At 42.3% G+C, this 16275-nt stretch overlaps 1 protein-coding gene across 8 annotated transcripts in view; it reads right to left on the bottom strand.

The window, feature by feature from the left end:
- Positions 1 to 373: 373 nt before the first annotated feature.
- Positions 374 to 16275, bottom strand: part of HIVEP2 (HIVEP zinc finger 2) — a 136832-nt gene continuing 120930 nt past the window's right edge. For all 8 annotated transcript variants that reach the window (XM_054630738.2, XM_054630739.2, XM_054630746.2 and 5 more), the window contains 4 exons: positions 13619 to 13794; positions 10987 to 11088; positions 9563 to 10473; positions 374 to 2928 (listed from right to left, as the gene is read on the bottom strand). In XM_054630738.2, the coding sequence (XP_054486713.2) occupies positions 2110 to 2928; positions 9563 to 10473; positions 10987 to 11088; positions 13619 to 13794 (2008 nt within the window). In that variant the 3' untranslated portion in view covers positions 374 to 2109. The remainder of the gene's footprint in view (positions 2929 to 9562; positions 10474 to 10986; positions 11089 to 13618; positions 13795 to 16275) is intronic.

Below are 16275 nucleotides of genomic sequence, written 5' to 3'. Positions count from 1 at the left end.
TCTGAGATGAGCCAGTTTTCTGGCACATGCTTTTCTTGGCAAGGTTACCACAATGATCTGGAATAAAGGCAGAACATTGCAATGGATATGAGAAGCTAAGCTTTAATGTTTAGAAATGGTCACTGTCCATTATGGTATTACACTAATCATATGCCATCATGCTAGAATTATGACAACATGCCACCTGTGGCTCTGCGCCCACACAGTATTAGCAGAGAAATAAACTGGTTTAGTTTGGTAATATGTGAGAAAGCCAATATATGGTCCACATTTTCCACTGCCACTCACATTTTTAAGGGTGCTTCTTGTGCAGAATGCTGGAACACCAATAAACTTGGAAAATTCAAAGAACACATGAAAACTAGACACCTCATGCATGTAACTGTATATTTATTTCTTTTTAAAGAACACTCCTTAGATGTATTTTCAATATACAAACTTGTTTTCACAGATTTATAATCCACTAAATAGCACAAAATATAATCCAGGTCGTTGGTTTCTTTCATCTGTGCGTGTGCATGCGTGTGTTTGAGTGTGTGTGTGTGTGCGTGCGTGCAGGCACGCATGCTGCTGGTGGTAGTGGTAACCCACCACACGTGTTCAAACACAAGCCCGGGCTCCTCCTCCCTTCCCTCTGCAGCAAACCTTGCCCAGGTGAAGACCCTACACTGGAAGACTGTGACTTTCTTGCCCATGAAACCCATTTCAGAAGAGGCCGGGGTGGCAGTGCTCTCTGCCTTGCCAGCAGGGCCACACACCTCCATCCACAGGACAGGACGGAACAGGACAGAACGGGAGCCTCCCCCAAAGCTGGCACAGGTATTGCAGTAGGGAGTGGCCAGCTGTGGAGTTCAAGTGCAAGGAAACACCTTTTTCTCCTCTCCAAACCCCTCTCTGACACTCCAGGGCACTTCTCCATGACACCTATGGCCCTTGGTGAGCCCTCAGGAGCAGGGGACTGCCAGGCTCGGCAGGGCGCCGTGTGTCCAGCCAGCAGGCCAGCTCCTCGCCCAGCCCCAAGCGGCCGTAGGGGCCTTGCCACCCTGCTGCTGGAGGCCAGGGAGTGGGTCAGGACGCTGCTGGATTCTGCCCTCTGGCACTCAGCAGTGCCCCAGCCCGCTCCTGGAAGCACCAGCACAGCAAACCCTGCCGGTCCCGGTGAGCTACACAGATGGCACCAGTGATGCACATATTTACATGGGGTGGAATGTTTTCCCATAGCTTTTTAAGGAGTATATAGATCAACATGTTCACATAAGACCAAATACTTTTAATATATTTATAACTGTTTTATAAAGCTTTGAAAAAACTCACAATAGCACATTGTTTTACTTTAATGCTTTACGGTACTATCAGTTTAAAATCACAATCAGCACTTAAGTTATAGTCAATCCGGCAAACAAGAGACAAAAAAAATTACAAGAGTTAAGAACTGACTGATACATCTTTTATCTTTTTCTTTTTTTAACTAATGCATAAGTGCAGAATAATATAAGATACTCTAGTTTAAATATCTTGTTTTACAATATACATTTTGTTCTAATTACGCAACAGTAAATCCCATGCTTCACATAGAAAAGCAATCCACAACATTAAGAAAAAAATTTACAATTTATGAAACAAAGTAAATAAATATTAGTATTACAGAATCAGAGCTGTACATAAAAGCTGTTCAGTTTTAATCATATAAAAATATGTTTTAGTGCAACCTCACATATATTGATGCTGTTCTGTTTTACATCATTTAGATCCAAGTGTCCAAAAAAGGAAAGAAATTACATTTATTACAAAGCAGATACACAAATTCTAAAATATGTACAAATTACTGCTAAAAAAATGCTTATAAGAATATAAGCAAAGTAAAGAAAAGGCACAAACATCTGTACAATTTAAAAGTACCAGACCCAATAAGAATTTCAAATTTAGTTTTGGTCAGGCTCATGATGACTTGTTACTTTATCTAATTCTTTTGATATAACAAAAGTATATATAATAGCAAACTACTGTAACTTAGAACAGGCATGCTGTAAATTTGAATACTTTTTCTATCTCTAGAAAAAAAAAAAGGTGGGGTAAATGTATGGGGTGAAAGTCTCCATGCATCTCAGATCAATGCAGCTTGCTCTTCTCAGATGACGGATCTTTCCTCTCCTGTGTGCTTGACGGGGGCTCGCTCCTGCTGTGAAAGCCCAGCTGCTGGACATCCACAAAGCTCTTGCTGTAAAAGGTGGGATGGGTTGGCGCAGTCTGTGATGTACCAAAACTGTCCTGTTCACCACCATGCAAGTCAGGATGGGTGGCTGAGGCACAGGGCTGGCCCGGCTCAGATCCACTAAAGTGTTTAATGCTAAAATGTGCACTTTCTAAGGGTTTCTGGTGAGGCTCAGAAGGCCTCTGCAGCTGCTCCGCCCCGTGCAGAACGGCTTCTTCTGTGGCGATTCGCAGAGAGGCTATGGCTTTTGTACAAGTCTGTATGTTCTCCTCCTGCTCCCTCTCGGTAGCCACCACACTGTCCTCGGATGTGCTCTGGGCCAGCAACAGCAGCGGCGAGGAGGGGGCGCTGGGGGGAGCAGCGGGGTGCAAGCTGTGCGGAGAGGTACGCTTCTCGTGGGGCTTCGAAATGCTGAACGGCTCTTTTGCCAGGGCTTCCGCAGTTCCTCTCTGCTTCTCCTCAGAGACCTCCCTCTGCAGGGCCAGAGTGGACGGAGAATGTAAACCTGAAAGGGCCACGGGGACTGAATGGACCATCTGGATCCCCCCGATAGGCATCATGGGGATGGGTGCTCGGATCTGCTGCTGGGAGTGTAGTGGAAGATGACTGAAGACGTAGTCGCTCGGACCTTCAGGGAACAGGCTAGACCTGCGGTGCTCCATGCCTCCTTTTTCTCCATATATGTTGAAATAAGGTGCCTGAGACAACCCCCTCCTCTGTAACCAGAAGAAAAAAACAGAGATGTCAGCACTGTAACTATCAGAATTCTTGTCTGGCTGCCAAACCACCTATCTGCTTTCCTGTCTAACACAACCTCCCATTCACGAAGCACCTTTCATCCAGCCGGATCCCAAAGCATTTGGAAAACTCCGCTAATTGCATATCCAAACAACAGAGGAGGTTTTGCTTAGCTCAGCCCTACAGGGCTCATGACTCTGAGGTGAAAGGCAGTGGCTAGTTAAGAGAGTTCAGCAACACAATGCAGCAATTTAGGTCAGGAAGTGGAGGGTATTATATTCAACTGAAACTTTGAACAGAATTTGGGGTAGATAGATTTTCATTCCCCAGGAGAAATTTGGCCAGGAGATCCATCTTACCCTCTCTTTTGGAAAAATATGCTGGTATTTAAACTTTATTGCAGAGAAGTACACGTCTGAACATCCCCTGCTCAGCACCACTGCTTGGCGTAACAGGGAATATCTGACAGCATGTATGTATTTACTGCCTTCTGAAAAATCTGCTCTTGAGCCCCACAGAAGGCACTTGCTCCCTGGGAGCCTTATCCAATCCTTGGTGAAAGCAGATGGGTATTTCCATGCAAGTTCAAGTGTCTTTGTGTAATGAAGACACAAATTTTTTTAGTCATTGAGACAATGGAGTACCCCTCTGGCTTATCTGCAGTGTAAACAATAAATAATAACAAAAGCACAGGCATCAGCTGTGAGCAGAAGTGATGATTGTGTCCCAGGGAGACTCACCCAATCATAATGGGATTGAGAAGAATGGGGGATTTTGTGACGGCTAATAAAAGCCAATCTCGCAATATTGACATTTTCACTGCCTTCCCATTAGTTCCTGCCTTGAAAGAATAAATAGCTCCATCTCCACGCAGTATTAAATATGCCCTGGGCTTTTGGGTTCCTTTTTATTTTCATTCCTAAGTTTTAAAATTTGTTTGCTATCTCATGATTAAGTATCATTTCTTGCTGACCAGAGGAGTAATGATGACAGAAGTGCAGGATGACATTTTCATAATTATATGTGGGATTTGGCCACACATCTCTCAGGGACTCTCATATGAAATTAAATGAATGAAAATGCTCATCTCTGCTCTGTAAATTGACCAAACATGGATCAATTGCCCCACAGCTGTAATGCTACCACAGCCTTGGTGTGGCAGCCCGAGGACTGTGCTGCTAAATGCCAATGCACTGAAGTGGCAGCACTTCACTGCTGGGAAATCCTAGCTCTCAAGGCATTAAGCAACCTCTTGATCCCATCCTAGGGAGCTGGTTTAGGGGGCAATTAAAGATTCAGTTTCTGTGCTACCCAAGGGCTCAATCTCACTGTGCTCAGATGCTTTGTCCTGTTTAATATAAATCAATGTCAAGACAGGAAAGGGTGACCCATAATCATCAGAGTCAAACTTCAGAGATATTATTCAGAGACTAATCTATGTTGGGAATTTTCCTATTCAGAAAGTGAGACACTTGAGTCTCATAAAAGAGAAACTGCCATAAGAAAGCACAGTGACAGCACATTATATTGCTGAATGGGGAAAACTATACAAAATAAACTGCAACTGCCAAGCCACAAGACAGTTCACCTACCCTGTCAGTCTTTCCTATCACTAACTTCACCTCTGCACAGCTGCTTGCCCCTTTTTTTTTTCCATCTTCGGACTGTCAACCAGTTCCTCAGTCATATTGTCCTTTTGGACATTTCCTACACCATGACATTTATTACTATTACATCTGATGTGAACTTGGGCTAAGGGAAATTGAGCAAAAAAAAAAGAGTAAAACTCATCAAAGAATAAACCTAGTCACACACAAATCTCTAACTGAGAAAGACATTGGCTTCATGTTTTACCCTGCCAGAGTTTCATAAGGGAATAGAGCAAGAGTCTGTCCTTGCTGGATGGAGGTGGCTAACATGACAGAAACTGCTGTGTGCTTCAAGATCCGCCGCATCATCCAATATATGTCTCATATGCCCAACTTTAACACAGATAGTGACAGTGTGTGTATGTCACTGGATACCTTCCAAGCCTGGCTGGACACATACTGGATTATTTTTCTCTAGCCCAGGCAGGTAAGTTTGGAAACAATTAACATAAATGGTTACAATCACTAGTAACTGTTCCTACCTCTTTCCCTGCTTTTATTTCCTTTACCAATATCTAGCCTTTTCATTCCTACAAGCAGGCACACATATTCACAGAGAAAGACTGCCTCTTTTCAACAAGCATCCTGAAAATGTGAAGACTTTCTGCAGTTGACAGGGCAAGTATTAGATCACAGAGCAGAGAGCAGGCAGTCCTGGCATCTTTTTGCAGTCAGAATGGGCTGCTGTCAGTGCTGCGAGCTGAGCTCTTCTCTTTGTCAGGTGATGGGAATCCAGTTTGTTTCCTATTAATTCTCATTTGTTACAGTTTAGCATATTTCCCTTCAACTCCAGGTAACATATAATTTCTCAAGCAACAGTATTCTGTAGCAGCTCCTCACTAAATGCTCTGACCTGGTCACAAAGCCAGACTGCCACATCAGACCCCTGAGCAAAGCCAAATCCAGCTTCACAAGTCCCTCAGAATGCCTCAGGGATGAGATAGGGTTTACCCTGTATCTGGTACATCACCCAAATCAGGCTGTGCGAGATTAAGAGGAAGATCACATTTCAAAGCCAAGCACCCTTCACAGACATCTTCTGGGCAGCCTCAGACCACAGCTTGCAAAAACATGTTGGGTGGAAAACAGTCTCTTTGATTAGCATGTCATAATGTACTTGAGGTTTTTAAAGTTAAAAACCAGACAACACTGAACTCTACAGTGAAAATCAGTAACAGAGCACATTACCAATGTGCCTCCTGAAAGACATGATGCCCAATAAAGTGACTGTAACTCTGTGTGGCCCTCACTTTCAGGATCAGCTCAATTTGCAGCCCAACACAGAATGCACCACAGTAGCCCAGATGCACCAGTGAACCTATTTACAGTTTACCTGGAATTTTATGTCTCTCTGTACAAGAATGCACTTCACTCAAGATGATAAAGTAGTGAGTGTTTGGGAAGTGATTTAATATCCATGTTCGGGTTGATCAAAGGACCATAAGTCCTATAAACATTCAAGTGGTCATAGAGGTGCCTAATTCCCTTCAGTCCTTCTGAATATATCAAGACAGGCTTCAGACTTCAAAATGAATGAGATGAGAAACAAGATGGCAGCAGAAGCAAAATCCACTATTGCCTAGAAGCTAAAATAGCTGTGAGACACCAGTCTGTGCCACTCACAGCAAGGCACCTCTTTGATCTCTTTGTGTCTATCCTGGGACTGGAAGAAGAGGCAAAGGTTCTGGTCTGCACTAGGAAGTAGCGAGGTGTACTAAGGTTTGGGACAAGCTGGAATGGAGTGAAAACTGTTTGTGCTGGATCCCATATTGATGATACAAGTGTTGTGGGTTTGGAAGGAAAGTTTGCTTCAGACTAGCCCTAAGTGGCCTCTTTGCAGTCACTTGGATGGCCACTCACAGTTCAAGGGCACCTGCTGCCCTCCTGGTGCACATTTTCAGTTTCATTCCATCTGACAACAATCCAGGTCACTTACTCCTGAAAAAGTGAGTCAAAACACAAAAAATGTGACAACAGAGACATATACCTCATCCAAACGAAAATGATAAAAGAGATTCACTCAGGGCGAACAAATGAAGCCTTCCTATTCCTTCTCTTTCTCTCAGGACTGGCAGAAGATGACTTGGAAGAAGAATCTGAGCCCTTTGATAATGGCATCAGCCTCCTCAGTAAGGAAAGAAACCTCTGCCATTGACAGAAGATCCTGAATGTATTTAGAGAACAGAAGATATCTGGCATTAATTTTAAAGACACCAACTTAACTATTCAAAGTCAAGTGTGACCTTGCATACACTTGAGACTTAGGCTACTTTAGAGAGAGTATTCTGTTGCAAGAGTCTATCCTGCTATTGCTTGCCAAAGGAGAAAATAAGTGTGTATTTTTCTGTATTTTTATACAATCTAAAAAATATTTACTTTCACCACGCTCTTTTCCACTTCCTAAACAAATAATTTTAATTGCTTTCTATGTGGTGCTTTTCATGCATGAGCACTTTACAAGCCTTTTGCATGAGACCACCAAAATACATGGACATTCAACAGGAAGCAAGATGAAGAGCAACTAGAGCAGCACTGGTCAAAGAGACTGAGCAAATACATCAATTTCAGCTGAGAAGAAAGAAAACTGGCCTCTTCTGAGAACTGCAGGCACCAGAAGCACAAAACTGCCCTTACTCCTGCAAGGACTGGGAACCCAATGCAGCTCTGAAAGCACTTTAAGGATTGTAAGCCAGCATGAGCATCACCAATGCAGCTGCTAATGATGTTCTGGTTTGCTGGATTTCACTACTCTAAAAAGTGAAAAACAACCATTATTCCTTTTTCTTCTCTGACAGCTTTCACTCATAGCTAGCTCAGGTGCTATTTGTCTTCCCACATGCGAGTATAATAACTTGTGTTTCACTTAAGTTTGTCTAATGTTTGGCTAAAGTACATTTTCCAGAAAGGCATCAAGAGACCAGGAATGCATCTTTCCTTCCTTGCAGTCATTTGTTGCAATAGGCAATCATCCTCACTTGTCCTTTTTTTCATTTACATTTGCCTGGGCTCCGCTTCCAGTGATGCCTCCTGTATTCAGGTTGTAGTGACTCTACTGAGGTCTGGCCTTCTCTCTCAAACACTCAACACGCCATCAAGTTACTGATCCTTTCTGTAAGACAACTGAACTGATTTTTCATTGTGTTTTTCACTACCACATGTCTGACTCTACCTCAAACCAAGGTAAGCATTAGAAGTCCATCTGGTATGGTGGACTTTTTTAAAAGAAGGAATGAGAAGTGCTAAGAGAGTCCTTACAATGTGCTAAATGCCTTGCTGGAAGGTGTGCATAATGCATAAGAAAAATATTACAGCAAGAACTGTCAGATGGTCAAGGATTACCGTTTTTGCTAGCATAATTAACATCTAAAATCTTTACTACGGGATGCCAGTGTATATCATATGGGACATGAGGGACTGGGGCACCCTGCACAATGTCAGCTGTAGAATCCCATATGATCCCATTCATTTGATACTAAGACATCATGACTAGTTAAACTGGTGACTCTTCACCCACTTGTGCTTCCTCACATAGTCAGGAATGCAGAACTACTGGTGGGATTTGTACCCTCTCTCAGCTGTGCAGCAATCACTCCTGTCAGAGTGCGGCAGGGTTTCAGCATGCCCTTTCTCAAGGACCATTTAATCAATCAGTCACCCTTTCCAGTGCTCTCCTGAACAATTTACTAGGTCATGGGGCAACATCTAAGATGTGGGAGAAGCATCTGTGTTGCTCTCTCCTATAAATACGGCTACTCAAGTTGCAGCTTTCCCTTATACCCCTGAAATACTGGGAAATCGCTTTTGGATCTGCCAGGCTGGCAGCATCTCAGCTCTTTTTGGTCCACCCCTGGTCCAAACATCCTTGCCCAGGTGCATCCTTCACTCCCTTCCTGGGAGCAGATAACACATCAGCCTGACTCTACAGAGAAAAACACACCAGAGCTGAGAAATGCTGACTGTATGAACTCAGGGTTCAATTCTTCTCCTCCACAGAGGGACACTGCAAAGACTACATGGAGAGCCAAGAAGATTGGGAATGGGGAAGCAGGTAGAAGAGGCCAGCCAGGAGAAGAGCAAGGAGTTCTGAGGTAGCTTGCCCAGGTTGAACCCACATATAGGCAGGCAGTGAGAGGGCAGCCACAACAGCAATAGGGCGAGGAAAGCATAGTTAATAAATAAGTAAATTCACACCTAGGAAGATCATTCCTTACTTCTGAAGATGTAATCTATTTGTGGAGGGAGTGCTTTGTGAATGCTAGAGCTGGTCAAAAGTGCCAATCAGGCACTTTCTGAGAGCTGATTTACCAAAAGGGAAGAGCACAGATAGCAGCTGTGCAAATTTTGCATATTTCCACCCAAACAGTTGTGGCACTTCCTGCGGGGCATACAGCTGCCTGCTCCTCTCACACAATAATATCCTTTAAATTCCAGCCACAGATCATTATTTCAGTGTGCACTCTACTTTTCTAAGAGGTTCCATTATCTTAGCATTTTTATTCCATTAAGCAATACTCAGTGATGGGCACCATACCACAAGAACAGGGCTTTAAGCCTTGATTTTGGCTGGATCTCACCTGAGAGTCCAGGAAGTGCAAGATTTCTTACAGTGCAGAAGAAAGCCTCACAAACCATGTAAGCTTTCTGAACCATTTAAAAATTATACATACATATATATATGTAATGAATATGGAGGCAGAAAATGCAAACCAGCCTAATGTTCATGGAGCTACTCAGAGTTCTACCAAGTGAACACTTGCCCCTTAGGCTGACTCTAGTGTATCTAAATGTATTAGCATCCTGACTTGGTCTTTGTCTATTCCAAACTTCTTGCATTTGTTCCAAGACTTCCCACAAAGACTCAAAGTTTATGTCTTCTACAAGGCTGCAAAGATTTTTTAAATGCTCAAATTCAGTAAGAGCACAGTTTTTGACAGGAGGAATGAAAATATTCTTTCATACTTACTGAATGTCCCACTGGAATAGATTCAGACTGTAAATATTGACCCATGGACAATGCTGGGTTGTGGTACAAGCCCCTGCGGGGAGACGCCGCTCTAACAGAGGCCATGTATCGCCTCTCTCGCCTGGGAGACAAATCTCTTCGAACAGACACATCTTTCCCTGGTGACATTGGTCTCCTTGGCGATAGGTGACGTCTTGGGGACACGTCCCGTCTTGGTGATAACTCTCTCCTCAGCACAGCCTCCTTCCGCGGGGAAAGGTGCCTCATGGGTGAAATATCTCGTCGGGGTGACAGATGTCTTCTGGGTGACAAATCCCCTTTTGGCATCAAATACCTCTTTGGTGAGTTATCTCTGTAGGGTGAAGAATCGTAGCCAGGTGACGACTGTTGACTGGAAGGTGAGAGGTCCCTCGGAGAAGAACTGGGATCTAACGAAAGCGTGCAATCCTCGTCCATGCTGCTGGGTATGTCCAATCTGTCTTTATCGGGCTCTGAATCCGTACTCTTGCTCTGGAAAAACCTCTGATATTCTGTCATTTGTGTGTCGTCACAGGAGTCGCTTGGTGTTATAAGCTGAGTAACCTGAATGCTAGGTAAGGTGACCAAGTAACTGATGAGGGAAGAGTGTCCCACGGAAAGGGAGCCCTCTGGGGAAGCCCCCTGCGATGCTCCAGCCGAGTTCACTGACAGGGAGGAGAACCGAGGGGGCTGCGGGCTGGTGCTTCTTGATCTGGTTTTTGGTGTCGAGTCTCCCTGAGTATCATCAAAATCATCCTCATCTTCATCATCATCATCATTGTCGTCGCCGTCCTCGCCATCTGATTCCTCTGCATCAGAAAACTGGTGCTCTGCTGACAGCCCTGCCAGGCTGCTGCTCTTCTCTGCTTCCTGCTGCATGTCCTCCATATTTTCTGTAACAACCACAGCAAGTCCAAATGATTAGCACATATCCCACCTCTCACGCCACAACCATTCCCCACCCAGCACAATCAATGCCATCACTGGATGCTCTTCATCTGGGATGGCTGCATAAAGCCATTCCTCATTGATTAAAACCACATTTTTTTTCAAAATAATGCCTAAAATTCTATACTTGAAGTATGGAAGCAAATTATCTGATACTACCTTGCAACTTCACTGTTCGGAACCTCATATGAGACAGATGACAACAGGCCATACCTTTATTTCTAGTGCTTTTTCATGTAAAAAAGTATAATCCAGATAACTAGATAGAATTTTTTTTTTTTTTACTTCCTGTTTATTAAAATGTTAACTCTCAATTAAAAAATGCCCCAAATATGCGTAATATATTTTCCCATGCCCATCACTGTGCTAAAGTGCAGTGAGTCATTTACAGACTCCATACTTTCCATACTTTTGTTGGAATGAGGCCATTCCAACTAAATTAAATCATTTTGACATACCTGCTTCTTCAGTTTCAGCATCATCTACAGATGTCATTGATACTCCAAGTTCCAAGCATTTTTTCATGTGTGCTTTAGACTTCATATGTTTTGTCAGATTTCCTGTGGATCAGAGATTAATGTAATTAATGGACAACAACAAAGATCATTCTTCAAGTAAGCTTTTGGTGTATCTTAACTCCATTATGCTGCAGGTAATGGGGTTTAGCTTTAGAAAACACCACAACAGACAGGGCTGACTCATCAAGACCACTGGCCTCAGAGCCTGTTTTAATGAGAGTCGTTTTTTATATAGAAAATAAAAAAATTAAATACACTCAGGGCCTGAGACATACATAGGCATCTCTCCAATTTTCCACATGATATTTAGGCACCCCTACAAAATCCACTTTTGGATGTTATCTGTTCCTGGACTCATTGTTCATACTATGTACAGATTGCCTAGACATTGAAGTAAGTCCACAGCACAGCAGCCATTCAGGGCTCATGCTCCCATTTACACAGTGGCACTTTCCAGGTAAGGGCTCTCCCATTTACTTCACACATGGTTTCCAAATGCTCCATGTATTTGAAGCATTTGGAGGCAAAAGTACCCCACCAAAAAAAAAAAAAAAAGACACTTATAGGAGACTTTTCTATGCAAATTTACCATCTAGCTGCAGTCTCTGAACTGACAGGAGCTGTGCTTACAGCACTCACCTGGGATGGGGGAAATTCAGGTTCAGCTCCCAGATTTAGAGTATGGATCTAAACCAGACACAGCAGAGATTTGAAAGCAAATCTCCCATTCCCCTGAAGGAGAAATCTAACACTAGACTATTGATTTTCTGGAGCGTCTGCCTTGGTCTGTTTTTTCATAGATTAAAAAACTGGGTTGAGATTGGCCCCAAGAGACATTTCATGACAAAGAATCTTGAGCACAAAGCACAAGCTGGAGAATATAGCTCTAATCCATTTGCCACTTCAGCCTCGTTTGCAACACCCAAAAGGGAAAGCATGGCACAAGCAAGACCAACCCACTACCAAGTCATGGTGTTTCTTAGCTCAAGGAAAGCCCTCTGGAAATACATTTATGCTGCTTCTAGGACCCCAACCAGCATCTCCAGATGGTGCTGTGGTACATGCCATCTGGGGTCAGGAACACTGCACTCCTCTGCTGAATAGCGCAGGTGTGCTTAGAAACTCACAATGCTCTTCTTCTCTGCCTTTCAGCTCCAGCTAGTTTGAATAATTCCCTTGTCACTAGGAGTTTCTTGAGTCTGTGCACTGCATGAAAAATTTGACTTGGCCATTGATGCTTCTGGATGGCTAAATTCTCGGAAAAACTAAAAATCTAAGTACTTCTGAAAGTTTATCCTCTACTGCTCTCAGCAAAGTAGCAACAGTAGTTATGAGGCTGACAACTGCTTATAATCAGTAATGCACCAGTTAAACACTTCTTGTACTTCAAAGGCTAACCTAGTCTCTTGCTACTCATGCCCCTTCTGTGCAATAGCATGACACCTCTTTTTCCTGGAATGTCCTCTCTGAACACAGCTATAAAACCACAACCCTGTCATGTACTTCAAGTCCCTACTCAAGACCCATTCCTCCAGCAATGTCAAATGTAAGCAATGATATGAGAGCAGCTCACCAGATGGTCTACTGGGACTACAAACAAGCAGCTCCTTGTCTTTGTCTCTACATGCCCATGAATGTGCCCATCTTAAATTAGGCTGATGGGTCTACTACCATCCATCAGCTGTTCCCATCTTTGGCACAGAAAGAACTGCTGGAGTAATGGAAACTATTACAATTCTCAATCCACAAAACAGCCATGAAACTGCATGGGGATCTTGGGAGAAATTTCCTTCAGCATCCTTTCTCCCCCTTTGAGTTAAGTTTCACTGCACTGGGACTAGAATCCATTCTTTTGTCTGCCAGAGGGAAGCTAAGAAACTGAGAATGTAAGGCTCATTTAGGCTGTGCTACAAAGAAATGATACCAAGGAAAGGATTTTTTTTTTTCAAGGAGATGGTTGCATCACAAATCTGAATTCCAAATAATACCATTATCTGTGGCCACAGGGTGACAAATGGAAGCTTTTTTTCTGTGCTGATAAATACATGTGAACAGAAGCTATCAGATCTCTATTCATAATTAATGCCACAGTGGATGGACTGGCCCATCTAGGAGACATATATTATTTATAAACTTGAAACTGACCCACTGTAAAGCCTGTGAAGGCATGTATTCCTCAGCAGCTGATGCTCTGCTTCTACATTATGTCATAAGAAATATGGTCTCCTGGTAGCATTTAAGTGTTGCTGCAATTAAAATTTGCACCATGCAACAATATTGGCAAAGTATTATTTTTCAGGGTGCTTCTTATGCTACTACATTTTCCCTGCAGACAGAAGGACCATCCAAGAGCCTCTAGGTTCTTAATGAAGCTATCCAAGGAGTCTGAGTCTTACAAAATCCCTGGATTAATTGAACAGAAGAGAACAAACTTTCTTATACAGTCCTGTATATATAAACACAACAATTTTATTCTGAAGAAAATATTCTTCTTGATTGCAATGGGTGATTGGATCCCAGAGGGCAAAATACCTCCAGAAGTGGCAAGAGCTCAACTAAAAAGGTCAAGTACCTTTAGTTTTGAAGGCAAAATTGCACAGCTTGCATACATAAGGCCGGACATCAGTGTGAGTGCGGATATGTTTTTTGAGCATGCTTGGCTTTTTACAGCGAATGCCACATTCTTCACAAATGTACTTTCCTCGGCCACGACCTCTGACATAGACATAATCCTCATTTGATTTATACCTGTTGGAAGAGAGCAAGTATTTAAGTCATTCAGATTTTAGGTCTGATACATGTACAAACATCACTTCTATGCATCTGATCCTCATAATCAATGCAAACTCACAGAAGTCCAAAGGAACTACTGAATTTTCAGTATGGAACTCATAAAGTATTTGGCTTTCAGAGAATGTACTGGTCCCAATGTATTTAAACAATATGAAACCAACAGGTTGCAGTATGAGAACAGTATAAACACCTTATCAGGAAAACAATGAGGAACCATTCCTATAGACACAATTGCAAATATAAGCCTATAGGTTGGACTTCAGCTCACTGTAGTCTTGTACAGCACAGACATTTACCACCACTGAAAACAGCATTATTTTGCAGCACGGTTCATTTAACTATTTTAGTGTATTTATCCCTTGGGATCAGATAAATCACATCCTGGAAATGCCCGTTTCTTCCCATTAAGCATAAAGGGAACACGGATGACGAGCAAGGATATATTCATTCACATTACACATGCCTGACATTCCCTAAGATAAATTGCTCCCCAAAGAGACATGGAGTTGATTTCACTCAGGTATGTGATGCTTTAGAAATAAAATGATCAAACACAGATACTTTGAAGAAAGCTATTACTGAAATTTTTCTTATCACGGCATAGAACCGACACACAGACATAAGGTTTCTATTCTGTTTTTTTACTGATCACATAGTGTGCAGTTAGAAAATAAATAAGATATGAAAATCTATGTAAAGCTGTACATTGCCTTTATTATCATGTAAAATGTTGTTAATAGGGAAATCTAAAGGAGTCTAGGGAATCTACTCAGGCTGTTCTGAGGTTTGAAGACTGCATTCCTTTGGGGAAGAATTCCATCCTCATTCACTCAAAGTAAAATCCAGGAAGTGCAAGAAGTGAGAAATAATATTTCTTCTGCTCTCTATCCTCCATTGCCCTCATCCTAAGCAGCACAAAGTACTTTCAGTCATTCTGTGGATGCACAACCCACAAAATATCCTTGATACTGACATTCAGTACTTCAATAAAAAAGGGACTATGTGAAAGATTCTGTTAATGTGATGATAACTCTACAAGAAAAAAAGTGACAATTTTTGGGTTACAGAGCTGGAACATTTTTCAAGTGTGCTGTTCTTAGATGAACACTTTCCCATATGTTTAGCTATATCATAGGCAATATAAATTCTGAAGTTAATATTCTAGAAAAACAGTGTCCTGTTTTGAAGTCAATCTTATCTTTTAAACTCATTAGCTCCTCTTTCAAATGCAGATGCCTAAATTCAGGTTTTTTTCATCTCATTTCCAACAAAGCTGTACTTCTCCCATATCCTTCATTGTCCCTGGCAGCATGGACAAAACTGGAATAGTCTGAAATAATGTAGTATTTAGTCATCTCTCTAGCAGGTTTTCTGTACAATATTTTTGGGATCTTGGTTTCCCCATTTCCCAGGTTCTCCTTCATAAGCACATGCCAAGGACTGCTAGTTATCTCTCTATCCACTGCTTCATCAACTTCCTCCAAGCTTTCTCCCACAGACAAAAAAAAAAAAGTCCATTATTATTTGAAATACTGCTATTTTATCTTCTCTTCATCTCTCCTTACAATCTGATTTTTCTGGGATGGAGTCTACCGTACCACCCCTGACTGATACTGGTAAGATAAATGCTATGCCATTACATGTGCTTTTCTGTTGCTCCATCTCTGCTCTTCTTCTGCTTGACCTCATTCCACTGGCTTCTGTCACCTGTCAGATCCCATTGGACACAAAGACAATGATAAAACATGTGTCTCTTCATCATTCATATAGATGGTTTTTGGCCACAACTGACCTTGACTCTTTAAGCATGCTTCATCATAACAATGACTGTAAGAGAAATGACACACACAAACTTGACATTTAAAGAAGGGCTGGTGCAAAAACTAAAAGACCAGAAGTCAGAGTCATGGTGATTACCTTTTAGACCTCAGGAATATTTGATCTTACTGCTAGTTTGTGCCTCTCTCAAAGCTTTGAGTAATTTCCCCCTTCTTACTATGTAATGTCCATGTAAGGACTTTGGCCACTGCTGCTCAGAGTTTGACTAGGATGGGACTCTTGAGTTAAAAAGCATTAACAAGCCTCAGAGTCCTGCAATTTCTATTCAAAATGTTATTTTATTTGGGTTCTTCAATTAGAGTCTATTACTGGTAGATATGAAAGTACAAACATAAGCAAACGGTGAATTCTTGCTGTCAGCTAATGTCATTAAACTAGGTGTCAGATGAGCAGGCATGCTTGTCCTGTCCTTCTTTCTTTGCACACCACTGGTAACTAACTGTACTGCAGCAAGGATTGAACCTGAAATTACTGCTTCATATCCCATCAGTCACATCTGCAGTCAGATGATGGAAGGCAGATTTTGTGATTGAGATAATTTCACTTGAATCAAGCCACCTGCCAGTGGTAACAATGCAGTGTTTAGTTTCTTCCTTC

The sequence above is a fragment of the Agelaius phoeniceus genome, chromosome 3, assembly GCF_051311805.1.
Source record: "Agelaius phoeniceus isolate bAgePho1 chromosome 3, bAgePho1.hap1, whole genome shotgun sequence".
Lineage (NCBI taxonomy): Eukaryota > Metazoa > Chordata > Aves > Passeriformes > Icteridae > Agelaius > Agelaius phoeniceus.
The sequence above is the reverse complement of the archived record's forward strand: the minus strand, read 5'-3'. Positions and strand labels throughout refer to the sequence as shown.